This window comes from Solanum verrucosum, unplaced genomic scaffold (genome assembly GCF_900185275.1).
Source record: "Solanum verrucosum unplaced genomic scaffold, falcon-dt-bn FXZP01000306.1, whole genome shotgun sequence".
NCBI classification, from domain to species: domain Eukaryota; kingdom Viridiplantae; phylum Streptophyta; class Magnoliopsida; order Solanales; family Solanaceae; genus Solanum; species Solanum verrucosum.
The window spans coordinates 2880942-2907242 of NW_026020398.1; the positions used below are offsets into that span (position 1 = coordinate 2880942).

The window sequence follows — 26301 nt, forward strand, 5'->3', positions numbered from 1 at the left end:
AAGTACTAATATATGAAATTAGACCTGCCACCTCTATGTTTTCCACCTTCCTCAATCAGATCATTTTGAGAAAGAAGAGACCAGACAGGATATTTTGATGCACAAAACATCTCGTGTTAGTAGAGTCGGAAAGGATAATTAATCAATATCCATGGATGATTTCAGAGCATTTATTTTTGAACCACCTTAGTCCATTTCTAATTGTAGTTTTGACCTTTCCTTCAATAGTGTAAACTTTGTACTTAGCTATTCTCTTTCGTCTCTTCATCTCTGGATCATTGAATCCCCATGGCTTATTCGACGACGGCGCTGCTGCCACCTGACTCGGCCACGTCCCCTTGCTCGTTACCCCAGCCAGATCCGGTGACCGAGCCCGATTTACCTATATAGGTGAACAGCAGCAGAAACAAAATTTTCATTAAGAAAATTCAAAATGTAAAAACATGAAAAAACTATATTTAATGGACCAACATTTAGATAAGCTTATTTTGACCATGTAGATACTCAAATAAACCCCCACCCCTAGCTTCGCAAGATAAGGGGTGTTATTTAAAGTTCATCAAAATTATAGGTTCAAAACTAATTATTATTTTTATTTGCATGTACATATATTTATCTTTGGATAATATAAAACAAGTATTAGATTCAGTTGAACATTTGTGTTGCTAATTACCTGATTGATGTTGAACCCCTTTCCGCTTACGATCTCCAATCTCCGGTCATCGGAGCACCGGAAACTCGGCCGGAACTCTTCCATATGTAATCGTAGACTATATATTATATAAAAGAGTGCAAAATGTAAACTTGCCGAGAGGATATAGAAAAATTCAAGAATACATTTGGGAATGTGAAATGGTATTATTGCAATAGGCTTTCTAAATAAACTATAGTACAGAAAACATTTTTTTTTCAAAAAAAAAGAAAGTGAGACACCTGTAACAAGGAACAGAACTTTAGCTGTAATTGGGCAAATATTTTTTTTTCTGATTAGATTCTGTAATGGTGGTAACCCAGTACTCGATGACACTTTAATTTTATTTATTTATTTGCAGCATTATTTAAATAGGGTGTTTTTATGACTATTTGGTACTATGGTGTTAAAATTAATTTTATGGACATTTGAAAATAATGGTGCTTGGGATTTATTATTATGTCGTGCCAACCTCGATGGTATCGATCTTGTCACCTTAAAAGTAATCATAATTAATTTTGGTTGGCCATGATCAGAAAAGTCCACAATTATTCTAGTTACACCAAAAGGGTATCCAAAGTGATGATTAATACTTAAATTAATTAAAATCAATAGATATGACTATAAGAATTTCATGCACATTATTCAGAATATTCGTTGAACATAGTCATTGAAGTTCCAAAATTATTATTTTCACGTGACATGTTTAAGATCGCAAGTTTAAAAAATATTTTATTATTTTTGATACAATTTTAATTTGGAAAATCAAAATTGAAAATTCTTCTTTATTTTCTTAAATTTTGTGTCAAGTCAAATCAAGTCATTCTTTTTTTCTTTTTGAAACAAAAGGAATTATTTAGATTTGGAAAATGTTTTGGTTTTGTTATTTCCTTTTAAGTGTTGAATTTAGACTTATTACTCGGAGAAAATTGATTATGCCTTTTGTTTTAAATTACCGTTAAGTGCGTTAACGAATTGAAAATAATTTAAATTTTCTTGGAGACTAAACTTAGTGACCATTGATAAAATTAACCTCAAAATATAATATAGCGTGATTGATTCAAATATATTGATAATGTAAAAGATTGTCAACCCACTAATTTTGGTCAAAGACACTCATGCCCACAAAACACCAGTCTCCAACACCAATTATACTTCCCAAGACATTTTAGCTAGTTGACACCATAGAAATTTCTGTTGTAGTGGATGAAACTGTTCAATTTTTAATTAAAAATTTTGAGTTTGAATTTGGGTTATGAAAAAATCCTTATCGTATCCTCTTGAATGGGGCCTACACAATGTTAACACAAAATAGTCGAAGTCCACTACAATTACCGGAAACTAGGTGATCAACGAAATTTTTTTAAGATATTAATAATTCGATCCATTCAGATTAGTCAAAACAACTAAAAATCATTTGTTCATACCTAGTTCTTCAATGCTTCATTTTGTGTCCGAATGTATTCAAAAGACAACAATGTATTTATCGTTTAACGTTCACTTTTTTATTTCAAAATTGCTGCAACAAATTTCAACTGATTTTACATCTAGAATAACACAATTGTTTCATCATTTAATATAGGTGGATTCTTATCGCGATTTGAAATCAGCATTTGGACAAGTGATTTCACGTTGATTTATCACATGATTTTATATCACGAGATGAAATCTCAAATTCTCCAAAAAACATGATTTGAGATTTTTCAAATACAAAAATTGACCCACAAATTTATATTTTGTAAAAACAACCCCACATTTATTTCATATGTAAATAGAATTTATAATTCATTTCTTTACTTTTTAAACCATTTACATCTCATATAATGATTATTCTCACTAACATAGGATTTATTATTATTTCAAATCAATTTCTACTTTACCATTTATATTCACCAAATTCATTATTTTTTATCAAATTTATTTACCAATCAAATTGATCAACAAATGGCTCAAAGTAACAATATTGGTTCGTCTTCTCAGTTATATGAATAAGAAATGCAAGATGACGTGAGAAGATTGTTCGTACCATGTGGGAGGACTATATTAAAGACTAGTACACCACAACTTATATATGTTTAATTGTTAATTTTTTTTATTGAATTAAAGCTTGATCAATAAACATTGTATTTTTAAAAAATATCTTTGTGATAATGTATTATGAGATATTATAAACTTTTGCTTATTTGGTAAGATTGTATAAAGAATTGAGACAATATAATTTTAATAGTTATACAACTTGTGGAGTTTTTATGTTTATGATAAAACATACAACATAAAAAGTTCAAACTGCATGTCAAAACAAAACTTTAAATTCATATGATAATTTCAAATTATGATTTCATATATTTGAGATGTTTTAATCTCTTTCAAATAAATGACTATTCAAACCTTGAGTCTTCGTCAAAACTCACCTCAAATTAAATTTTTCCTTCTCACACAAATATACAGGTCTTGCGCGTTGCATCCATCTTTTTAAGTATTCCTGATAGTTAATTGAAACTCATTAATAGGAAAGACATTTTGGTCTTTTAACCAAAAAATAAACCCATCACAATTCAAAACCCCAACTTCTTCTCTATTGCTTGGAGATTGAATCCATCGGTGAGCTGAAGTTGACGCCAATTTTAACTTAGACACTTTAATTTAAAAAAATAATTTTAAACACTTTATGTGAGACCCGATATGTCATTTTGACATTGTTTACTAAGGGGTCATTTGATAGTCCGCATTAGAAGAAATAATTCACATATTAGGTAAGGTATTATTTAATACTATGTTTGGTAGGAATTTGGACCTATGTATAACTAATCCATGGATTAGTTATACCGCATACATGGTATTATATGGTGTATTACTAATACCTTCCATTTGGAGGTATTAGTAATACATAGGAAATAATATCATGGGATAAGCCTATGTAAAGACAAAAATATCCCTCAAATCATTTTAATTATTTTATTTATTTTCTTGATTTTATAATTTATATTTGTACTAGTAAATTTATTTAAATAAATTAGCTTACAAATTATTTAGAGAGAGTTGTTTGTTACTAAATAAATCCAATACAAATTTGAAATGTGAGTATATGACTTTTGTGATCTTAATTGAATGTGCGTGTGTGTATATATATATATTTGTGTGATTTTCTAATTATTTGTATTTTGAAGTATTTAAAACATACATATTAAAACTACAACTTGCAATTTTTATGTGTAAATGTAGATGGTTTATTCAATTTTACCATTGATGACCGTCTTTTCGATTTTAAAAGTAGATGGTTTATCTTTTTTAAATTGAAAAATGACATTTTGTGAGTGATCAATTTATTAAGATGACAATTATTTATCCTCAAATAATTCAAGTGAAAAAATAACAAACATGATAACAAAATTGTTCTTCTCATAGCTAGTTAGAAGGACATACAAAAATAATTTTATTCGACAATTATCTACCTTGACCCAGTTACCTAATAATTCAAGGGTATAATTGGAAATAAACTTTTTATAGAGTTTTAATCCAAACACAAGATGGGATGGGAAATAATGAACCAAACACTTGATAAAAATAAACTCTGCATTACTAATCTCTGCACTACTAATCCCTGCATTACTAATCCTTGCATAACTAATCTCTACGTTGTTCATGTCACCTTCCAAGAGATATTTAAATCTTTTTTCCTAGAATACCCTTTGTATGGTTTTTATTAAAATATTCCTTTTGGCTCGCGGAGCAGATCATATAAGGAGATAAGGCTACATATTTACATTTTTGCCCTAACATATAAAACTGGACTACGGGGTAAACCTGGCTTTTACTCAAATCTCATAGTTGCTCAGTCGATTCCCGGCTACTCCATCTCTGCCAGTTCCGTGCCGCTCCGCCGTGGTTCCCACCGGCGTTCGTGTTCGCCTTCTCCAACACAAGGTATTCTTGTTATTATTTTCTTAGCGTGTCTAGATAGAGTGTTTGGGTATTTGAAGCTTAATTTGGTATCGTAGCTGATTTATGTGCCAGGCCGGCTGTGCTAGCTATTGTTCTATGCCATAATCACAAACTAGATAATCAAATATGTCAATATTCTGTATCTGTTTTGCTCTATTCAGGCTCATTGTATGTGCTGTGCTGATTATTTGTGAAAATTTCCTTTTCTGATATCTGATTTATTGTACTATGCTTTTCTGGAATTTGAAATATTGATATATTAATGGAGCGACTTGAAATGGCTTACTGCGCCAGTGCAAAAGCATTCATGGTATTCGTGTTCTATTTTACTTTAGGAACTAATTTACTAAAAATACAAGTAGTAGTATTGATTAATTTCGGCAGTTCTTCTCCAAATTGTTTTGTCTCCTTAAGAGGCTACCTGAGAGCTAAATGAAGCTAACAAGATGAAGTTTTGATGATTAACAAATGATTAGTAAGACATACTCACTTTGTCCCAATTTATGTGATGTTTGGCGTGGCATGAAGTTTAAGAAAGAAAGAAAGAAAGAATTTTGAAACTTGTCGTCTAAAATAAGCCATAGATATTTGTGTGGCTATAATCATCTTTTAAGTGTGAAATGAGCATTTTAAAGTTAAATTGTTACTACTAAATATACAAATGTGTCATTTTTTTAGACTTACTAGAAAGGTAAGTGTGTCACAGAGGGAGTAACAAACATATGCAAGAACCAAATATCATACATGTCTCAAATAGAACGGGTAGTAGTTATGACAAAGAACTATTTAAGAACCAGTTCTTTAACATGTCTACTACAAGAGATGCTGTCAAGAGTTCACTACAAGGAGTGATTACAAGTTCCCCTGGGTATTATCTATGTTCAGATTTGATTATGGATAAGCATATTGATATGTTTAGTGTCTTTGTGACTATTTTTATTGTATTATGAAAAATCCTCGTGAAGTACGTTTAGATATGGGTATATCAAGGCAAATGAAGGATCCATGTAACACGGTATAGTTGCTCTTCACAGAGTATTTGATAAATTGAAGCCTGCTTTCTGCCTGTAATAATTCGTTGTATTGGTGAGAGTTGCTAATAGATATCCTTTTACAGGCTGCATGATAATAATTGTGACGATCATGCCTTAATTTTTAGCACTTCAATGATAATCTAAGTGGTTCAGAACCTTCATGACACTAGACTCCTTCTTTTGTTTTCAGTTTTGTGCTTTTGCCTTCTGATCCATATCATTTCTTTGTGTCTTTCTCTCCTCTCCGCAACATTGGCTCGCTGTGCATTATTGGCTGCATATATAGTATGTGAAGATGGTATTATCATATCCATAATCCGACTTTTCTAGAATTGGGAAATGCCCGAGATAACAAACATAGCAAAAGAAACATCTGAAAATGGGACAGATTCATCTCAGGATGATACTGGCACCGTTGAGGAAATGCCTGAGGACACAATCTTATCACGACAAACGTCTGTGAACCTTATACCTTTCAGTGGTCAGAGGTTTGTATCACAGGACGCTGCATATGAATTTTACTGTAGCTTTGCAAAGCAATGCGGCTTCTCAATTAGACGTCATCGTACTCGGGGGAAGGATGGAGTTGGTAGGGGCATTACAAGAAGGGATTTTACATGCCATCGTGGTGGCTATCCACAACTAAAGCCTTCAGAAGATGGCAAGCTGCAAAGGAATCGAAAATCATCACGTTGTGGGTGCCAGGCATTCATGAGAATTGTTAAAAGAGCAGATCTTAATGTCCCCGAATGGCGGATTACAGGTTTCAGCAATGTTCATAACCATGAACTTTTAAAGTCAACTGAGATGCAGCTTATTCCTGCCTACTGCACCATGTCTCCTGATGACAAGAGTCGCATTTGCTTGTTTGCGAAAGCTGGGATGTCAGTTCGGCAAATGCTGAGGTTGATGGAGCTAGAGAAGGGAACTAAGTTGGGTTGTTTACCCTTCACAGAGGTCGATGTCCGAAACTTCCTACAATCTTTTAGAAATGTGGACCAGGATAACGACCCTATTGATCTTCTCAAAATGTGCAAGGAGATGAAAGACAAAGACCTGAAATTCAAATACGACTATAAGATAGATTGTAATAACAGGTTGGAGCATATTGCCTGGTCTCATGCTTCATCAATGAGGTTGTATGAGGATTTTGGTGATGCCATAGTATTTGACACTACTCACCGCTTGGATGCCTATGATATGCTTCTTGGGATATGGATTGGAGTGGATAACCATGGGAGTCATTGTTTCTTTGGTTGTGTACTCCTTCGGGATGAAAATATGCGGTCGTTCTCCTGGGCATTGAAGGTATGAAGCCGTGCAATCTTGTTACTGTACCATTATACTAATTGCATTTATTAAGTGTTGAATTTTCTTTAAACCCACTTAATTTTCCAGTACCCAAAATGTTCAAGTGCTTGAAATGCCTATCATGTGCCTAACAATAGGAGTCCGCGAGAGTTCCCAGAAAATACTGATGAAACTAGTGCAAAAAATATGTGTTTACTCCTTGCTCTTACTTACTACTTCATATGTTAAGAAGGAAAAAAGGATTATTCATCAGTTCAGATGTTATGGAGCTAGTTCGGATAACTGTATAAATTGGTGGTAGAGGAAATTATTGAACTAAATTTTGTAATTAGTGTGCAAGTATATTAACAAAGAAGTTCATTAGATCAGATTCCAAATTTGAGTAATGTTGTTTGATTCTTGAAATACAAAAGGTCATATTTAAGTTGCCAAATACTTCTGAGGCATCAGAAATGGAAGATGAAGAGGGTTTGTTCGGCTGTACCCAAATCATAAAAAGTATGAGTATCTTGCAGGGGTAAATTAGTTGTTGCACAGGCTTTGTGCAGCTGATATATATACACAACACGTTTCAAGCTTATAAGAAGAATATATCATTTTCTTCATCAAAAATAAAAGAATATGTTGCATGCTGCAGCTAGTTGGAAAATCTCTTGCTTAATAAATTATTATCCATTTGTTGGCTTGAGCTTTATAATTTGCTTGACTCGCTTTATCCCAATGACGATGTTTCACCTTGGCTTTGTAATCTTTCTTTGAATTTCCTCTTTTCTGTTTAATGATACAAAACTCACTACTTATATCCTTTTACCAATCATCCCCTCTCCTTATCATCTTTTGTTTGTACATATGTTTGTTACGGGCATAAGGTCTAGCCATCTCAGTTCCATTCTGGTATGCATAAGCTACAAACTTAGCTGTAACAATTGCAGATATCTTTGAGATGCATCTTTCTATCCATAGCTTGCAACTCCTGTGGTTCCATGCTAATATGAAATCCCTTTGTTTTGATTTGCTTCTCTAAAATTTATGCTAGACATTCTTGGGCTTCATGAACGGCAAGACTCCAGGAACCATTTTGACTGATCAAAACTTGTGGCTCAAAGAAGCAATTGCCACTGAAATACCAAGAGTAAAACATGCATTTTGCATTTGGAATATAACTTCGAGGTTTTCAGAATGGTTTTCGACACTTCTCGGATCCCAATATGATAATTGGAAGGCTGAGTTCCATCGCCTCTACAATTTACATTCGATTGAGGAATATGAAGTGGGATGGAATGAGATGATCGAAACCTACCGGCTGGATGGAAATAAACACATTGCCAGTCTATATGCTTTACGTTCATACTGGGCACTGCCCTTTTTGAGATCTTTCTTTTTTGCTGGAATGACGAGTACATTTCAGTCGGAGACAATAAATACTTTTATCCAGAGGTTTTTGAGTGCTCAATCTGTACTTGGTAATTTTGTGGAGCAGGTGTGAGATTTTCGTTTAACTTTTGTTTCTTAGAAAGTTTAATTATTACTCGTTTGATTCTTCTGCAATTCTTTTTCTGATAACTTAACGTACTGCAGGTTGTTCGGGTTGTAGATGCTAAAGATCAAGCAGGAGCAAAACATAAAGTACAGAGAATTGTTCAAAAGGTTCCCCTGAAAACAGGTTCACCAATAGAATCTCATGCTGCTACTGTTCTTACACCATATGCCTTCTCAAAACTACAAGAGGAGCTTGTTTTTGCACCACAATATGCATCACTGATGGTAGATGAAAGTTATTTCGTTGTGAGACACCATAAGGAAATGGGTGGGGGTTACAAAGTACTCTGGGTTCCACATGATGAGTTCATTAGCTGTAGCTGCCATAACTTTGAGTTTACTGGTATTCTCTGCAGGCATGTGCTTCGTGTTCTATCAACAAACAACTGTTTTCACATTCCAGACCGATATCTGCCCATGCGCTGGCGTGAGTTTACATCCTCTTTGGCTAAGCCCACACTCTTTTCCCTACCAAGTGATCATATGGGAAAAGTTCAGTTATTGCAGTCCATGATTTCAACACTGATTAATGAATCAGTTGAAACCGAAGAACGCCTCAATGTTGTTTGTGATGAAGTTTCTACAGTTTTATCTCGCATTAAGGGGTTACCTACAGCATCCAATTCGGGTAATGCTATTGCATATGAGAGCCCATCAGACTCACTGATTCTTGCAGAGGTTGAGGATTCTGAAGGCATTGGTCAAAGCTTCACCTGCAACCTTCACGAGTGTATAAATTTGGCAAAGTTGAAAGAGAGAGGATCCAGAGATGGACTGGATTTTTATGGAAAGAGGAGACGTTTCTCCATTCCATGTTGTGGGCAGTATGGCCATGATGCAAATGATTGTCCAATGATGGAAGGTGAAGATTTGAATGGAGATAGACTTGGCTTTTTATAGCAGGAATGTTGTGAAATGGAGCTAGGCGCTTTGAGGAAGTAGGGAATATATACCATCCCTTCTGTCCATAACCGACAGTTTCTCCTCTCTTAATGCAAATGCTTTATATCTTTAAACTTTCGTGACCCAAAAAATCGACTCTTAATATACTGGAACACCACTTTCTGACCAACATTCTTTTTTTGTAACAAATGAAGGTCCTCCTTTCAGGGACCAAAGAAGGAGCATTCTTATTTCTGTTCTACCAATCTCAACTCCTAAAAGAAGAGGAAAAAAGAAGCATTTAAGATGTAGCTCTATGATTCTCATGCCTCAACGGGAAAACAGAGAGCGAGGTTAGATGATATAATATTGATATTTAGTTGAAATCCAACTGCTGCTAGAGACATGTGATTCTTCTCTCTTTTTCTTCCCTTCATCCTGTGATAATGGCGTTCTGTGTTTGTTTCGATGAATGTTCAATGGTACAAGTTGACTAATGTGCAAAAAGCGCAGGTCTACATTCCACTAGTTGGATATCTATTCTAAGCTTATGTAGTATAGATTACGATTTAATACTTGTATTCGGTTCAAACAACATTTACAAGACTACCTATAGGATGTGATACTACTGTTTAGACTGGCACTTGTGATGCCATAACATGATGAAATGAAACATTCTAGTAATTTTGATCTTCATCAGCTAAGGAAACTTTGCTTAGCCTGCTGGGCAATGTCTTAAGATCATTCATGTTCCTGACTTTTCTGGCTCTTCCTTGACGGCTGCCTGAACCAAACACAGCTCTATGTGCCAATGCTTTGCCTAAAAGCCGGTACTCAGCCCTGGAATCTTTGCTGTGATCTTGTTGCCTCGTCTCGCCATCATCACACTCCTCGTGGCAACCACTGGTGTTGTAGGTTTCACAAGCTCCGTAAGTTGCTTTCTCAGCCGCCATTATATTAGAAAAACACCAAAGGTGGAGGAGTAGTATGGTGGTGTGAAGGAAATCAAGAAGTGGATGAACTATTTTTTAATGGGAATAAATGTTTATAAAGAGTTTGGAGTTGGGGACAAAAGACATGAATGGGGACGGTTAAATTGGGTCGTTGATGGTGGTATTAAAAAGATAAAGTTGGAGGAGTTTTGAAGCAAAGTTTCATATAGCCGAAAGGTTACTTCTTACGCAAATCCTATTGCATGCATTTATTAATGTCTCTTAAGTAAGAAGGAATAATATATTACACTTACAAAGTGCCTTCATCATCATAGTTTTACTGTATCTTCTTTAATAATTGGCTGCCTTCATCATCATACTTTAACTGTATCTTCATTAATATCACTCCCATAAATAGACCAAAGATACAAGAAGCATAGGTAGAGAGACTGAGTCAGGATTTGAAGTTTATGGGTTATGAATTTTTGCAATTGAAGCTATAGCTCATTTTGTTTTATTTAGTGCTTTAAATTGTATATCTGCCCATCAAAATACTAGTCGATAAACGTATATCTGACTAAGTGAATATAATTATTTTTGGCCGTCCGACTAAATGTGTAACTTGCCCTGACAACAAAGCATTAGTGGATAGCCCTTTTGGGTTAGAGGAATCTCATTTTTTTTCTTAATGGAGAGGATGCTTGTGCTTGACACTAAAACAATTCCTTATCTACCATCCTAAAAATTAGTATATTTCTTTACATGATGGTAATGGAACCAGGGGATTTGTTCTTTTTTAACTACTTTACCCTTCTTTTTCACCTTATCTAGTGCTTTCTACAACTTTCATCCTCACCATATTCCCCACATTTTGGCTCCACTATTAGCTAGCGTTTGGTCATAGATTTTCAAATATTCTTGGCAAATATATTTGGGTGAATTTTTCACCATGTGTTTGGCCATAGTATTTGGAGAACATATTTCACTTTTTTAGAAAAATATGATTTATACCTATAAGTTTTAAAAACTATCAAAACTAACCATAAGTTTGTATTACAAGTCAATTGGATCTTCGTTGCAACTAATAACAAGTAGTGTCCATGACACTAGAGCAATGTGGTAGTTTGGAGTGAGTGCAACAAGCATCATTCCATACATGGTGAAGTAGACAAAGCATAAACTTTGTTACCTTGAGCCGATTGTTCATAATTTTCATCAACAACCATATCATCACTTTCATATTCATTGAATATTTCATCACTATTTTGGTGTTCACGTAAAAAATTATGTAATACAACTCAAACAATTACTATAGAGGGTGTTTTTGTAAAAGAAAAAAGTTTGGTGTAAAATTTCAATTTTTAAAAGATCCCAAATAATGAGATTTGGCTCAAATACTAGAAAAAACTAGTATTTGGAAATTTGGGATATTTGCCAAATAATGACGAATTGTATTTAAACACTATTTGCCAATTTTTTCTCCAAATATTACTTGAGAAATCTATGGCCAAACGGGTTAGTAGCTCGCGCCCAAATCTAGAATGGGCTAACCAGAGACAAAAATGGAACAAGATTAATTTTTTTTCGTAAATAGCTTTAGTTTAGGACATAATTTTGAAACATAGCTACAATTTTCATATTTACGGAACATAACTAGAGGAGAAAATACACTTGCAACCTGAATGGAGTGAATTTGTTGATACATACACAGCATAATGAACAAAATAGTTAAGGATTTTGCGAATTAAGAAAAAAATTGTACATCCACAAAGCATATAGAGGAAAACGTGAATTTTTTTGAACAATTGTTTACATATACAACTATCACTTATTTGTAGTTATAGCAAATAGAGGCATGATACATGTTTGAACATCTACAACTATCACTTAACTTTAGTTATTTCATTATATTGCTCAACTATGATAAGTTACATTAATTGACTCAGTATAAACACTTTGTACGAATAAGTGCATATGGATGTTGTTTGATTTTTTATGATATTTATTGTTTCATATTGTTTAATTATAGTATTATTTGGTTGTAGTTTTGTTCTGCTACTATATGTTGTCTTGTTACTATTTATTGTCTCTTGTATTTTTATTAGGTCTTTTTCTAGTCTTTTTTTCTGTCTCGAGTCAATGGTCAGTTATAAAACAGTCTCTCAAACTCACCTCAGAGATAAAGGTAAAATCTGTGTACACTCTATTTTCTTTAAACCTTCACTTTATGAGAATACATTGAATATATTATCGTTGTTGATATGGGACATGTCCGAAAATTTCCATGTGTACTGTTATGGATTGAAGGTTCTTAGAAACTTCCTAGTGAGCGAAATGAAAGGATGAAATGAGTAGCCGTTGACCGTTGTGGTGCAAAACAAACACTGCGTCATTGGTGGTACAATTTCTTGTCCCCGTTTTTATACTCCGTTTTAATTTATGTGACAATTTTTTAAAAGTCTGTCCAAACAAGAATATCACCTTTTTATAGTCACAAATAGGTTAACTTTAAAGTTCTCTTTTTTACTTTTACTAAGATGATTTATTGTTAAACAAATGTCTAAAGTTTGTTTTAGATGAGGAATTTTAAATGTCTTTCAAAATAAAAAGTATGTCAGTCAAATGGTGCCACATAAATTAAGATAGATGAAGTAAACACTTTACCCAAAGGGAGAATCAAAATGTGAACTTAATGAGTTATAAATTTAGGATAGTGACATTAAGGCCGGTTTGCACCTGCGTTATAAAATCGTGATTTGGAATTAGTGATTTAAAGTCGAAATTTTATTTGGACAAACAATTTGAATTTCTTAAGTTTGTATTTTTTCTAATATATAAACATGAAAACCCCACATGTTGTGGAAACTATTAATATTTATTCAATTCTTATACAATCTTACCAAATGATCAAACCATAGTTGATAAACAAGATATCGAAATATCCTAATAAGGCATCGAACGGATAAATCACATATCTCTGTGTTCCTTTTATAAATAAATATTTGTGATTACAAACTTTCAAATACGCATAATTTTATAAAGATCAACTAGTCAATAATAGTAGTTACTACTAACTAGTTATTCTTTATTATAATCTTTTCACATGGTACAAACAAAATTTTCATGCCGAACATAAGTCTTTTGTAAAAAATTCGGGTATTTTAAAAAAAATATATAAAATATAAACTTATGAATCAAGTTTTATATGTTAAAAAAATTGAAATTAGGATTTGAAATCCCAAATCGTGCTTTTTAAAGAATTCGATATTTGAAATCATGATTACATATCGCATGTTCAAATGCAAGCTAAGGGTTAGTAACTGAATTCTGAATTTAATATTTATACATATTCAATAAATTTCTTAATACAAATATCAAGTTACTAAGTTCGATCGAAAACAATAGGTAACCCTTTGGCTCAGCCATGCTTGTACCAAGCTAGTAGTGACAAGAACTACTTTAAATAGCAATGCAAATTAGCTCCTGTAGCTTCACATGAAAAAAACTAGTGCTAGCTCTACTACAATGAGGGATGAAAATTTTGATCTTAACAAACAAGATGAAGAAAGTAGAGCTATGCACTATTGGTGGAGATTAGCATCAAAATTTGATGAGTGTGTAAAATTCAAGTTTGAAAAAATACAAAATTTGTCAAAATTGACACCAATACTTAAAGTGCTTAGAGAAATGGAGAGGTTATATTTGATGTCCATTGAGAGTTTTGATGAGCTTAGACAAAAGCTAATGTCTTATAAAGTAGGGGATTTTTGGGTGCCAATTGGTGGAATTAACAAAGAGGATTTGGATATTCCACCTGTGAATACTATATTGTTGGTTGGTTTTCATAATGCTGGCAAAAGTTCACTTGTCAACCTTATGTATAGTGTTCTTGGTCAATCTGGTCTCATCCCTTTTGCACAAACTTCCTCAGGTACTTAATGCAACATTCCTTCAACTTTCTCCGTTCTTTTTTACTTGTCCAGTTTACATTTTGCATTTTTTCCTTAAGAAAATGCTAATCAAGTGTTTATTTTTACGTCAATTATGTATGTTCCTTGTATTTGCTTTGCTCTTTTGGTAACTCGAACTCTGAGGCTTAATGTTGGAAGTGAGGGTGCTTATCATCCAAAAACTCCCTTTTGTCAATTCTCTCTTAATTTGCTAAAGTATACGACTAAATTAAAAATCTATTTCTAGTATACTGAACAGGTAAAAGAGAACGGAGAGAGTAACTTATAAGGAACATTTGAGATGATATAAAAGAGAAACGTTAGTCCAAAACTAGTTGGAATCGCTTATAAGAATCCTATATTGCTTTATTTGTTTCATTGTATACGATACTCTAGTATCCCCTTTTAATTTGTTACAGAAAGAATGACATATTCTCTATTTAAAGTTATTTAATTTTGTATATTTTGTACTTAATGTCTTATTGTTAAGGACATGTTTTTATAGCCATAAAATACCACAAATTTTGTACATATCAATATTTTTTCTTCTTAAGACTTTAATTCTTGTATATTTTTTTTTTTTTAAAATCATAGGAAATGATTGTGGTTACACAACATTAACGATGGAGGAACACAACGTGTTAAGATCAACTCGAAGTGGATTCTGCATTTACGATACGAGGGGTTTCGATTATGATAGAGTTGATGAAGCTCTTCTAGAATTGAAAGAATGGATGGCTCCTGATGGAGTCCACCATAAGAAGCTGTGTTCCAGACAAGAAGATCATGTACTTGTACCAATGTTAAATAATGAATTGGAGGATGCTTCTTCTTCAATGTTCATAAAGAGAAGTGTCAATTGTGTTATGATGGTGGCTAATGCTTATGAAATATATAAGTCTCTCAAACTCGATGATTTTAAGCCATTGGATGCATTGAAGCAACTTTATTGCTCATCTTCACTCAACAAATCTAGTGAGTTTTAATTATTAATTCTCTCTTATTACTCTATTACTCATCCTTACTCATTCAGTCAAGTACTTCATCTGTCCTATTTTAACTGTCGCTTTAACTTAAGAAAAATTTGTCCCCAGAAATTCAAAATCAAAGTAGAGAACTATTTTAACTTCAACTATGCTCTTAACATTAAATAAGTAGTCATTTTTATTATTGCTCAATTCTAAAAAAAATAAAATTATAGATGGCATAAATTAGTAAATTATACTTTGTATGGACATTTTTTTCTTAATGGACGTGAAGAAAATTTAAAATAGGACGAAAGGAGTAAATTATAGTCAAACCTTAAATGTCAGATAAAAATGACTAGAGAGAGTACAAGCTTGTCTCTTTCCTAGTCTTAAGAGATCATAATTCAATTGTGGTCCAATAGTGAAACTATTTCACCCTTAATCAGAGGTCTCATGTTCGAGTTCTGGGTATGAAGAAAATAATGTTGGGAGCGCCACTCCTGAATGGGCTCTATAATGCGTGATCTAGATTTAGTCGGGGTTTAAATATGTACTCCGGAGACCGAGTGGGAAATTAAAAAAAAACAACATAATTTGAAATCGTTGTGTCACAACTCACAAGTGCCAATTGGACATTTCCTACTCTCTTGTATTCTTAGATCTCTAATTCCACTTGTTACAGTAAACAAGTTTTTTTTTTATATTATCAGTATATAGAAGTTAAACTCAGACATTCGTATTGCAGATGGGAACCCCATATTGATTTTAACTCATGGAGACAAGTTATCAACTGAGGATCGAATCGACTGTCGATTGAAAATATGCAAACATCTTGGTACCTCAGAGACTAATGGAATATATGATATAGTTTGTGTAACAGAATATGGATTATTAGCAGATGAATATGATCCAATCTCAGCATATTCTGTAACTGAAGCTGTTTACAGATCATTGCTTATTTCAGACAGAGCTCAACTTGTCAAGAAAACATTTAAGGATTGGGCATTATTTGCATTGTCATGTCTTATGTGCTTTATAGCCAGCATTTTTGCCTGTCTGGCCCAACTTTTCAATGTTCTGGCCCAGAAACATAAAGGCAAGCTAAAATGGTGAAGAATAAGGCTCTAGGCAAATATTTGTATTAGCATATGTATTTGTGTTTTCTACTAATGATGTTCTTGCTGTTGGATGTTTAGATATAAGTAAAGTAGGTTAATAACTATATATGTTTTTAATGGCTATGGTTCGTTTGTATCTGTTTAATTATGAGTGAGACTTTGGGTGCACTAATCTAAACTTAAAATAAAATGAGTGACATTTGCTTTGATAAATTATCTATTGTTGTTATGAGGTTTGCAGAGGTGAACATAGGATTTGAAGACTTTGGATACATCAATCTAAACTTAAAACGAAAAACAACAAAATATGGCTTCAAGTAAAATTGAGCATTGGTCTCACGGGTGGTACCTTTGGCGTATACCAATGGCACAAACCACTCTTATGTTCCTCATGGGTGCACTGTTAATTACTCACTTTGTCTCAATTTATGTGATACTTTTCGAATTTCGAGATTCAAACAAGTCTATCTTTGACCGTAAATTTTTCATATATCTTTTAATTATTTTGAATTGTCAATTATTGTGACTTATAGTACTTTTTACGTAGTTTACAAATATATAATTTTTGTCAATTTTCCAACATAGATATACATGATTTTTCTCAAGGTTAATGGATGCACGTGCACCCCAACTTTGCATTTGGGTCTGCCTCTAGGGGCGGACGTTTCGACAGTTCAGATTGAATATGAAAATTTCATTCTATTAGATTTTCTTTTGTATTTAAGAATCTAAAATCTAAATGATCGATCCTCTTAAGTTCAGTTTCGATTTTATCAATTTAGTTATTTCAAATCTTTGATTTTTAAACTTATAAATTTAATTTCTTCCTCTTATAAAAATGAATATTTCAATGAAACATTCATGTCAAATTACCTTAAGAATTTATCAGTCTTGCCTTTAATCTCTTTTTTCCCCCACAAATTTCAATGTTAATTAAATTACTCCTACCAATTTTTTTTATTTTTTTTTTATCTAATATAATATAATTTTTCATCAAAAAGTTTGAGATCGAACTATTTCCCCTGCCACTTACTTCCATTCGATAGCGATAACCCTCGGGACCATGCCCATGGTACTTCCCATCACAACCCTCGATCGTATCATAAGAGAATTCAACGGTTGAGATTTTTCTGACTCAGAGTAAACTATTTGAATCACAAGGGTATTAATGTAAAATTCCCCAAAACAGGAATCTAAATTTAACTATGATGTCGTGTCCACAAAATAATACTCCCTCCGTCCACTATTGTTTGTTAGGTATACAAAAAATAGTTATCCAAAATTAATTGTCAATTTAAACAATCAAGAAATAATTTGTCACTTTTTTCAATTCTGTCCTTAATAATTACATAACTATTAGTTTCAAAAAGTAGTCATTTTAAAGTTACAAGACTACTTTAATATGAAAAAAAATTAATTTTACAATTTTCAAAAAGTACAAATCATTATAATAATGATTGATAGTAAGATTATATTAGTCAAATTGCATATTATATTAAATTTTTCTTAAGAATTGTGCATCTTACTGTGACAAACAATAGTGGACTGAGGAATTACTATGTCGCAGTTTTAGCTTCCCTATCCCCTATTTTTATTTTTTTAGCCATTTCACCCTACTACTACTAGTAGTCTAGTACTAGTTATTGTAGTTCAATTGTGTATCTCTTTTAGCCACATCAACACTACAAATCTTTCTCCCGCCTTGCAATTTACAACACGTTTAAAAGTTACTCTTTTTTCTTCCCACACAAACAAACTGTGTGATCTTAATTAACATTTACAATAACATTTGTAGTGATGGATCTGAAGGAAGTAAAGGTGAGAGTCCTTACTTATATTTATTTTTTCTTTCTGCTCACTGATCTCAATTTTCTTATGATGTTTAGAGATCAGAAGAAGCAGAGGAAATGAAATCTTGTAGTTATTGTCATACCACAAAAACACCTCTTTGGAGAAGTGGTCCATCAGGTCCCAAGGTAAAAATAAACTTAGATCAATATATATTTGTTGATTATTATTTTGATAGACGGTGATTATACAGTGTAATTTAATTTTTTGTTGTGTTTTAGTCGTTGTGTAACGCATGTGGGATCAAGTATAATAAGAAGAGGAGACAGATTTTGGGTGTTGAGAAGAAGAGGAGAATTGTTTGTAAAGAGGAAAAGAGTAGAGAAATTAGTAAATTGATGGGATTTGGAGGAAAATTAAGAGAAGAAGAACAAGCGGCGATATTATTGATGGCTCTTTCTTGTGGATCTGTTGGAAAATTACTATTCTAACCCTCAATTCCTACTTGCAGCAGAAACCCATTGTAATTTTTACTAATTAATTGACCCATTTTGATCAAGAGTTTTTTTTTTTCAGTTTCAGTTGTAATTGCTAATGTAGTAATGTTTTGAATTTTGATTCAAATTTTGGAATTTTGTGGTGTTATTTGGTACTTTCTGTGGAGGATCTATCAGTTCTGAATGCAGACTGCATTAATTTCTCGACTCGAGGGAAAAATTGAATTTCAAAATCCACCTGATTTAATTACTCTATCCGTTTCGAAATATTTTAATATTTAAATTGGGTTTAATTAATTTTATACAAAAAATTAACCATATTAAATCACACAAAATATAATAATAATAATAAATATTTTGGGGCCAAAGGGGAGTATAAGAATTAACTCATCGCCAAGAAAGTTGCTACTCTACTATCAACGTCATGCTTATCACTGCTAAAAAAATAATAATATATATATATATATGTATATGAATTTTGGTTGGTGTCAATTGTGAGTTGGCAGCAGTAACAGGGTGCCAAAATTATTAAATTGGTACCTATCATCACATTTATTGTCATTGTAAGCTTGCCCCTCAGTGTATTGAGGACCCGTATGGCTCAAAAATATTCGAGAAAAATTTGGGAGGTGATATTTGATTATATAACTTGATAAATATATTTGTCAAGTATTTTAAGTTTTAAAATATTGAAAAAAAATTAATATTTGGGTCAAGTGCTAATATTTGAAAATTTTAAAAAAATTTAAAATTGCCCAAACCTTTTATATTTTATAAAAAGATAAGCATTATTTATTAATTCTAACTAAAATATTTGTTACTATCTCCTTCGAAAAAGTTTGAGTTCTAATTGAGTGATAAAATTGAGGAAAAGAATAATTTGTGTTTAATGAGTTATAATCATAACTGAATCAGTGACAAGTTTAAGTATGTGATTAATGTATTGTCTTGCCTAAATTGTCATTTGTTATTGTTGTTTGTTATCCATGATATTATAATGTTATTTTTAATGAAACATATTAATTATAAAATAATAATATAATTTAAGAACTTGGGCCAAACGTTAGGGGCTTAGGGACACAAAGAAAAGAGATAAAGGAATATGAAGAAAAAAATTTACATGGCTGTTTGGATGGTGGAAAAGTGGGGAAGAAAGTAAGAAATTTACTTTTACCCCTTTCTAGTAAGTAGTTTTTTATGAACCGCGCTTTAAAAGCTTGATGTTATGACAAGTTATGATGGTAATCAACAAAAATAATTGTAAATTGATAGCTAGTTGTGGTTGTGTTTGCGTTTGTGTGGAGAAGGTCAACAATGATGGTAATGCAATAGTAGCATGTTGTTCAAAACTAAATATAATTCAGTTCGAATGAAATGAAAAGATTTCATAATTAGAGTCGAAACTCAAAATTTTATTACTAATAAGGGATGTGATCGATAATTTGATAATAGTAGAGCTTATTGAAGGGAGTATCTTGGCAAATCCTTAATTATCTTAATTAAAAGTAGTAAAATCATAATTTTGTAACTATGTAGAATTATTTGGAAAAAGGTAAAATAAAAATGTTATGTAGAATATTTCTAGGCAATTCTGGAAGAGAAAAGTGTAGAATTTGACACGAAACAGAAGAGTGGAGGAGTCACTAGAAAACTCTAGTCACGTCTACAAAAGTTGACACGTTATCTAAATGCCTACAGTGCCCATAAGTGACAAGTTTTTTAGTGTTGCTTTTATATAATCTCACCTAATTTCCAATACAAGTATTAAGAAAATTTGTAACGTTTAATTACTCGTTGCGTAATATAAAAAAGCTCAAAAGATGCAAACAAGATTGGCGATTTCTTCATCTACAAAACTTCATCGACTCTTATTGGCACAATCTCAAAAGTACAAATCATTTTCCTCTTCTAGTGGAGGTCGAACAGCTGATCCTGCCATTCATTCTGGACCTCTTGAAGTAAGCAATTCTTTTCTTTTTTCCCTTTTGGAGTTCGACGTGGAGAGTGAGTGCTTACCATTCGAATATTTTCAAGTTCAATAATTTGATGAATTTGGCAATTAAAATTGGTGGAGTTATTAAATGGGTTACGATTCAGTTTGCCTAAAGTGTACTAGGCATAAATCAATCCACTTAAAATGATCATTGCACTATCTTTACCTATTTTTTAACTCTATAGTTTAATTGTTCATTTTCAATTTGATTCTATTTACATGATTTTCCCTCCCACGGAGGGTCACTACATAAAAAAATAAAATATGATATTTAGCCGCAATCAAATATGCATTTTTAGCGACAATTAACACTCTTGGTATATGTTTCTAAAGTCTTTAGCGATTTAATGACACTTAACTAATGCCGGTAAAGATTTTAGCACTCTTTATTAATGTCTCTAAAGTCTTTAGCGATCTAATGACACTTAACTAATGTCGATAATGATTTTAGCACTCTTTACTAATGTTTTTGTTTATTGCCGTTAAAAGTTGTTTTTGTTCTAATGGGTCTTAGTTAATCCGTGAGTTAATTTTTGTTAGAGTGGGTTACCGTTTGCTTATATGGATAATGACAAATCTTCCTTTGTGGACTAATTTTTGGGTTGAGTTAGGTCTAGAGTTATATTTTACAATTTTGTCACGTCTTATTATTGCAGTGTCCAAATTGTGTTTGAATAAATCGCCTTACAATGTTGTGTTTACAGGGAGATGACTTGGAGGAATCAGTAAAGGTAGCAGAAAATGAAAAGAAACAACCCAATATAAAGTCTGTTAACACCAAGGATGCATTTGTGCCACACAAATCACCTATCAGGTCATCTCGAAAGATCGAAAGCACGGGCGTTAACCAACCTATAGACCCATTGACACAACAAAAACGACAGAAATCTAGTAATGCTACCGATGAAACGTCATTAAAAGATGTTAGTTGTGCTGATTTGGATGATTCTCCGTGGCCTGACGAATCGAAAAGCAGGGGAGATAAATTTGAAGATGACAAAGAGTATTTTAGTCATCATAAGCCATCTCCATTAGCGGAAATGGAGATGGCTGATACGAGGAAGCCAATTACGCAGGCGACTGATGCGCCTGCGGATGATGGCATTGCTCTGTATCCCGCCCCTTGGGGCGGGATGATGGTGTGGAGGCCGGAACAATTGGATACGGCTGAAGAGGCTCTTTTGAGAGCTGTGGAGATATGGAAAATGAATGCTATGAGAGGTGATCCGGATTCACCTCAAGGTAGGATTCTTAGAAAGCTTCGTGGTGAAAACTGGTGATTTATGTTTTATGATGATTTGGTCTTGTTTTCTTTTATGAAAACAGACATCATGTTTGTAAATGGAAATGTCAAGACTCAAGGGTATTATGGGTAAAAAAAAACCGACATCATAACTTGCTGGGAATTAATTTACCTCTGCTTCTTGGCAGATGATCTTATATCCCATTAAATTTGAATTAGCACTGAAAAAATTCTATCTATGTTGAGGGACAATACTTCCTAACAAATACGAAATACGACTTTGTATGAAGTATGCCAATAAGATTGAACCTAAAACCACCTCCTTTTTTGAACCACTAGGCGGGTGCGTAGAGCTAAATTTTAGATATCTGATTGCGTTCACATTCTTGTGTGTGTTATATCAAACACTTGAAAAGGGCAATGGGAATTACTCCCTCCGTTTCAAAAAAGAATGACCTCTTTCTTTTTTGGTAACATTTTAATATCAATTTTTCACGTGGCATGTTTAAGGACACAAGTTTAAAGAACAGTTTTGTATATTTGACATAACTTTAATTTAGGATCACAAGATTCAAAAGTTTTTTTTATTTTTTAAAATTTTGTGCTAAGTTTAGATATTTTTTGTGAAACGGAGGGAGTAATATTTTTGTCACAATAGAGAGTAGTGGCTTAGAAGATAAAACTCTAGGAATGGTGCGGTCATCAATACACACACCCATTCTCTTCATTATCTTCTAAGCCTCTCACTTTTTTTAGCCTCTCACTATTATTGTCTTCTTTTGTAGTACCATAAACAACTCTTCTATTTCACTTCTTGTATTTGTGCATAACTCAAAACCTCATTTGCCCTGTTTCATATCTCCTCTGTTTTCATGCAAATGTCTCCTCTGCATTCTCAATTACTAGTTTTCAGCACCCTCATTTTGCTTCTCAATGTCCAATTAAGTCATGCCACGTCGACAACGACAGCAATTGCCAAAGACCAAATATCCTGCACAATGTGCTCCTCCTGTGACAACCCATGTCAGCCCATTTCATCTCCGCCACCACCACCATCATCTGACTATAATTTTCATCCACCACAATATTGCCCGGGAGGTTGCTCTCAGCAGCCTCCATCACCACCTTATGATGGCGGTGGTGGTGGTGTCGGTGATGGTGATTACTACTATCCTCCAACAGACCCTTCTGTATACCCAATCCCTCCACCTCCAAACCCCATTCTGCCATATTTCCCTTTCTATTTTCACAACCCTCCTTCACCTTATACAGTTGACTCCAAATCTGTTCAGTTCAAGAACCATCCTTTTATCACTTGTCTCATTCTTGTTCTACCCATTTTCTTGTGTCTGTAACCATAATTTTATTCCATTTTAACCAATCAAAATATGTATTTCAGGCTTAGAGACACTGTTTTTTCTTTAATAATTGTAGTGTTTTGGACAAGCTTAGGCACAACTCAACTAATTTCATGGGATACATGTTACGTCCACGAGCAATAGGTTTAAGAAGTCAAGAAGCTAGTAGTGGACTAAACAAATTGTGCCACCAAATCTCCATAGAAAATTTAAGAGTGTTTGCTTTGAGGACATCCTAATCTACTTTTGTAGATGTGGTATGTAGAATTATAGAGAGTCAGTCTGTCTTATTACATGTATTATTGTTGATAGTACTGGTTTTTTTTTTATTGTTGTATACATGTAATTTTCATATCCTCCTTAAAATTCTGATTATCCTACAATGTACGATGGGTCGAAAACAAGAGTCAAGTCAAATATGCGTACTACTGGATATGTTATTGTTATTGTTTGGTCAGTATATATATATGAATTGGCCTTACGTATCAAATATGAATTGGCCTAGCTTGTTTGTTAATTATATTGGCGTGCTATTTTTTTTTTTGTTGATAAATGTGGTGTAGTGAACTTTTGTTGGGACAGTGGGGAGGAGCCTTAGGTCGTTGCTTTTCGGATGGTAAGTACCCTTTATTTTCGACTTTATGGTTATGAGTTCGAGTCGTCAAGGACATTAAAATGTGAGAACTCTAGGGAGGTGTAGAAAAAACTCAAGCTTAGCAATAGAATGTTGCTTAGATGATATACACTTCTCACTTAAGCTAAGCTTGAAAGTATAGATAGAATTAGTATATATGATTTAATAAGGTAATTTTTTCTTTTTGAAATATCGTTGGAAATCCTTAAACTAAGTTTAACATGTCTTTGAATCTATCAAAAATTAAACATTTTTGTTGCGCTGAGGTTGTGGAAGTGTTGAGCAAGACTGATAATGCAGGCCCAAAACTGATGGGGCCCAACTAGTTAATCCAGTCGCTAGCTCCTAACACCTTGTTTGGATGGTGTTGTTCTTCATTGTATTGTATTCATATTAGTAATATTTAATTTATTCCCTAACTACATATTAAATAGGGAAAATTATGCGGAATAACAAACATTTAGCTTATATTAGATACTATGGCTATAGTTTAAGAAAATAATAATTCGTGGTTACAATTTTTTCAATTCTTGTTAATTGCCTAATTTGAATAATTCGCTTGATTTATATAAATTCAAAATTTGTATAATCCGATTGCTAATTGTATAAATTCAGATTTTTGTATATGTTTATTCTAGTTATTTATATATGATTTATTAAAAAATCATAATAAATTGTCCTGTTTGTATATTGAAAAGTGAAATATACAAACGGACGTCTAAAAAATTCCTAAATATATAAATACAAAATTTGTATGTTCGCAAGTGAATTCTACAAACGGACAGAATGCAAACAGCAACTTCCAAACGAAATTAAAGCTATGAAGTGCAATTATTAAAATTATAATTGTAGAGCTTTATTATACTCCTATTTATTATATTTGCTATTTCTAAAATTTTCTCTATTAATACAGCAGCGTAACTAAAGTCAGTTGAACAGTGTCAATCAAACAGAGCACAAAAAAGTTAGCTTTTTCACCTTCTTTATTTCAGCATTCTCAGACTGACTGCCATGAAATGGGAATAAGAATAAAGGGACATGGAATATGATTTCTATCGATTTCCTTTCTCTTTTGTTCAAAAAATATACTCCTCCTTTTTTCGATTGAACAACTAATATTTTTTCTTTAATTTGTTACTTAGTTCCTTCAATGAATTCCCTTCTCTCTGTTTCGTTTAGGCGTGAATTTGAATTAATCGAGGCCCTAATATTGTACTTTTCAATTTTACTTTTCACATTTAACTCAATATTTTGAATAAATCAATAATCCATTCGAACATTTTATTCTACATATAGTAACTTCCAATCAAGTCTATTATATTGTGGCAGAAGAAATAATTCATTCCTAAAAGTTCACCAAATTCATATTAAAAAGAGGTTTAAAAGAACATAGAAACACAAAGAAAATATACTACCATCGAAGGTTGTGATGAAATGAATATGATTTGTCCATTTTTAATGGGGTGTTTGGAATACGAGTCCTAGGAATGGAAAAAATTTAGTACGAAAAATCTCTCCTTTTAATAGATCTTATACAATGCAAATTTAAATTAATCGAAATTTAAAATAAACATAAACCGCAGATGAAAATCCAAAAAGTTTATATCATATAATTATTAGACACTTTTTCCTTATTATACGATGCTCTTTTGTCACGCTTTAAAAATTGATCTTTATTCCAACTTTCCAAGATCACCCCAAAAATATTACTCCTATAATCTATATAATCATTTGCTTTTAATGATTATGTGGTGGAAGTTACTATTGGAATTATAATCCAATATAATCTTCCCACTTTTTTCTTCTTGTGTGATTTGGCAACCAATGTGTTTGATAAATAATATTGAAGCTTTTGAAACATGAACATTATGAATTATCAATGATCATCTAAAAATTCACCAAAAGTTATAATGCGATGACAAGTATTATATTTAAAGTGAAATTTTTTGCTCGTATCTAAATTAGTCGGACTATAAAAAAATATTTCACAAAAAACCAAAAGAACTTAAAAGAAAATAAAAACCAAGTAGATGCTTCATTTTTTTATAGAATAGATGAGTACATTAGTATCCAACAATAAGTAAATTTAAGTAAAATATCATAAATGATATAAAAACTAAGCATGTGACTCTTGTATTACATTTGAGTCACTTTATTGAATTCCACTGCCTAAAGGGCAAAAGAAGGCTACTCCTACTTTCCCTTATAGAAGCATATGAGATGTCCTTCGAATCCACATTAATTCTTTCCTTTTGGCAATTTGGTACACCATCTTTTTTTATCCACCACTTCTTGCCCCTTCAATTTCTTTTTGCTAGATCCCTTCACATTCTCTAAACATGAAACTTACATATATTTATTTATATAAGCAAACAAACATTAAATGTTATACATATCACTATGCTTTTTTTTCCGCTTATG

General features: G+C 32.6%; 6 protein-coding genes across 6 annotated transcripts; 5 read left to right on the plus strand and 1 right to left on the minus strand.

Moving 5' to 3' along the window:
• Positions 1-103: 103 nt before the first annotated feature.
• LOC125839579 (uncharacterized) lies at positions 104-1009 on the minus strand. The gene is made up of 2 exons (XM_049518567.1): positions 674-1009; positions 104-382 (listed from the first exon to the last, which is right to left on the minus strand). Exons 1-2 carry the CDS (start codon positions 755-757, stop codon positions 143-145), a joined length of 324 nt encoding a protein of 107 aa, XP_049374524.1. The 5' UTR covers positions 758-1009; the 3' UTR covers positions 104-142.
• Positions 1010-5903: 4894 nt separating this feature from the next.
• On the plus strand, positions 5904-9785 carry LOC125839501 (protein FAR1-RELATED SEQUENCE 11-like). The gene is made up of 3 exons (XM_049518476.1): positions 5904-6975; positions 8015-8458; positions 8557-9785. Exons 1-3 carry the CDS (start codon positions 6007-6009, stop codon positions 9415-9417), a joined length of 2274 nt encoding a protein of 757 aa, XP_049374433.1. The 5' UTR covers positions 5904-6006; the 3' UTR covers positions 9418-9785.
• A 4071-nt stretch (positions 9786-13856) lies between these two features.
• On the plus strand, positions 13857-16362 carry LOC125839572 (uncharacterized). The gene is made up of 3 exons (XM_049518560.1): positions 13857-14262; positions 14876-15256; positions 15995-16362. Exons 1-3 carry the CDS (start codon positions 13857-13859, stop codon positions 16360-16362), a joined length of 1155 nt encoding a protein of 384 aa, XP_049374517.1.
• Positions 16363-18156: 1794 nt separating this feature from the next.
• Positions 18157-18711, plus strand: LOC125839581 (GATA transcription factor 23-like). Its single transcript, XM_049518570.1, has 3 exons — positions 18157-18185; positions 18254-18343; positions 18437-18711. The coding sequence occupies exons 1-3, from the start codon at positions 18165-18167 to the stop codon at positions 18644-18646; spliced, it is 321 nt and encodes a 106-aa protein (XP_049374527.1). The 5' UTR covers positions 18157-18164; the 3' UTR covers positions 18647-18711.
• A 1733-nt stretch (positions 18712-20444) lies between these two features.
• Positions 20445-22019, plus strand: LOC125839575 (uncharacterized). The gene is made up of 2 exons (XM_049518563.1): positions 20445-20610; positions 21350-22019. The coding sequence occupies exons 1-2, from the start codon at positions 20473-20475 to the stop codon at positions 21923-21925; spliced, it is 714 nt and encodes a 237-aa protein (XP_049374520.1). The 5' UTR covers positions 20445-20472; the 3' UTR covers positions 21926-22019.
• A 747-nt stretch (positions 22020-22766) lies between these two features.
• On the plus strand, positions 22767-23243 carry LOC125839621 (extensin-2-like). Its single transcript, XM_049518615.1, has one exon. It carries the CDS (start codon positions 22767-22769, stop codon positions 23241-23243), a length of 477 nt encoding a protein of 158 aa, XP_049374572.1.
• The last annotated feature ends 3058 nt before the right edge of the window (positions 23244-26301 follow it).

Bases quoted from the DNA above. Each gene is read 5' to 3' on its own strand.
- LOC125839621 (XM_049518615.1), top strand. From the start codon at position 22,767: ATGTCTCCTCTGCATTCTCAATTACTAGTTTTCAGCACCCTCATTTTG.
- LOC125839579 (XM_049518567.1), bottom strand. From the start codon at position 757: ATGGAAGAGTTCCGGCCGAGTTTCCGGTGCTCCGATGACCGGAGATTG. The intron at 383-673 runs GTAATTAGCAAC...TCACCTATATAG, and splicing joins AGGGGTTCAACATCAATCAG to GTAAATCGGGCTCGGTCACC.
- LOC125839575 (XM_049518563.1), top strand. From the start codon at position 20,473: ATGCAAACAAGATTGGCGATTTCTTCATCTACAAAACTTCATCGACTC. The intron at 20,611-21,349 runs GTAAGCAATTCT...TTGTGTTTACAG, and splicing joins TTCATTCTGGACCTCTTGAA to GGAGATGACTTGGAGGAATC.
- LOC125839501 (XM_049518476.1), top strand. From the start codon at position 6,007: ATGCCCGAGATAACAAACATAGCAAAAGAAACATCTGAAAATGGGACA. The intron at 6,976-8,014 runs GTATGAAGCCGT...AATTTATGCTAG, and splicing joins CGTTCTCCTGGGCATTGAAG to ACATTCTTGGGCTTCATGAA. The intron at 8,459-8,556 runs GTGTGAGATTTT...AACGTACTGCAG, and splicing joins TTGGTAATTTTGTGGAGCAG to GTTGTTCGGGTTGTAGATGC.
- LOC125839572 (XM_049518560.1), top strand. From the start codon at position 13,857: ATGAGGGATGAAAATTTTGATCTTAACAAACAAGATGAAGAAAGTAGA. The intron at 14,263-14,875 runs GTACTTAATGCA...TTAAAATCATAG, and splicing joins TTTTGCACAAACTTCCTCAG to GAAATGATTGTGGTTACACA. The intron at 15,257-15,994 runs GTGAGTTTTAAT...TTCGTATTGCAG, and splicing joins ATCTTCACTCAACAAATCTA to ATGGGAACCCCATATTGATT.
- LOC125839581 (XM_049518570.1), top strand. From the start codon at position 18,165: ATGGATCTGAAGGAAGTAAAG. The intron at 18,186-18,253 runs GTGAGAGTCCTT...TATGATGTTTAG, and splicing joins TGGATCTGAAGGAAGTAAAG to AGATCAGAAGAAGCAGAGGA. The intron at 18,344-18,436 runs GTAAAAATAAAC...GTTGTGTTTTAG, and splicing joins GTGGTCCATCAGGTCCCAAG to TCGTTGTGTAACGCATGTGG.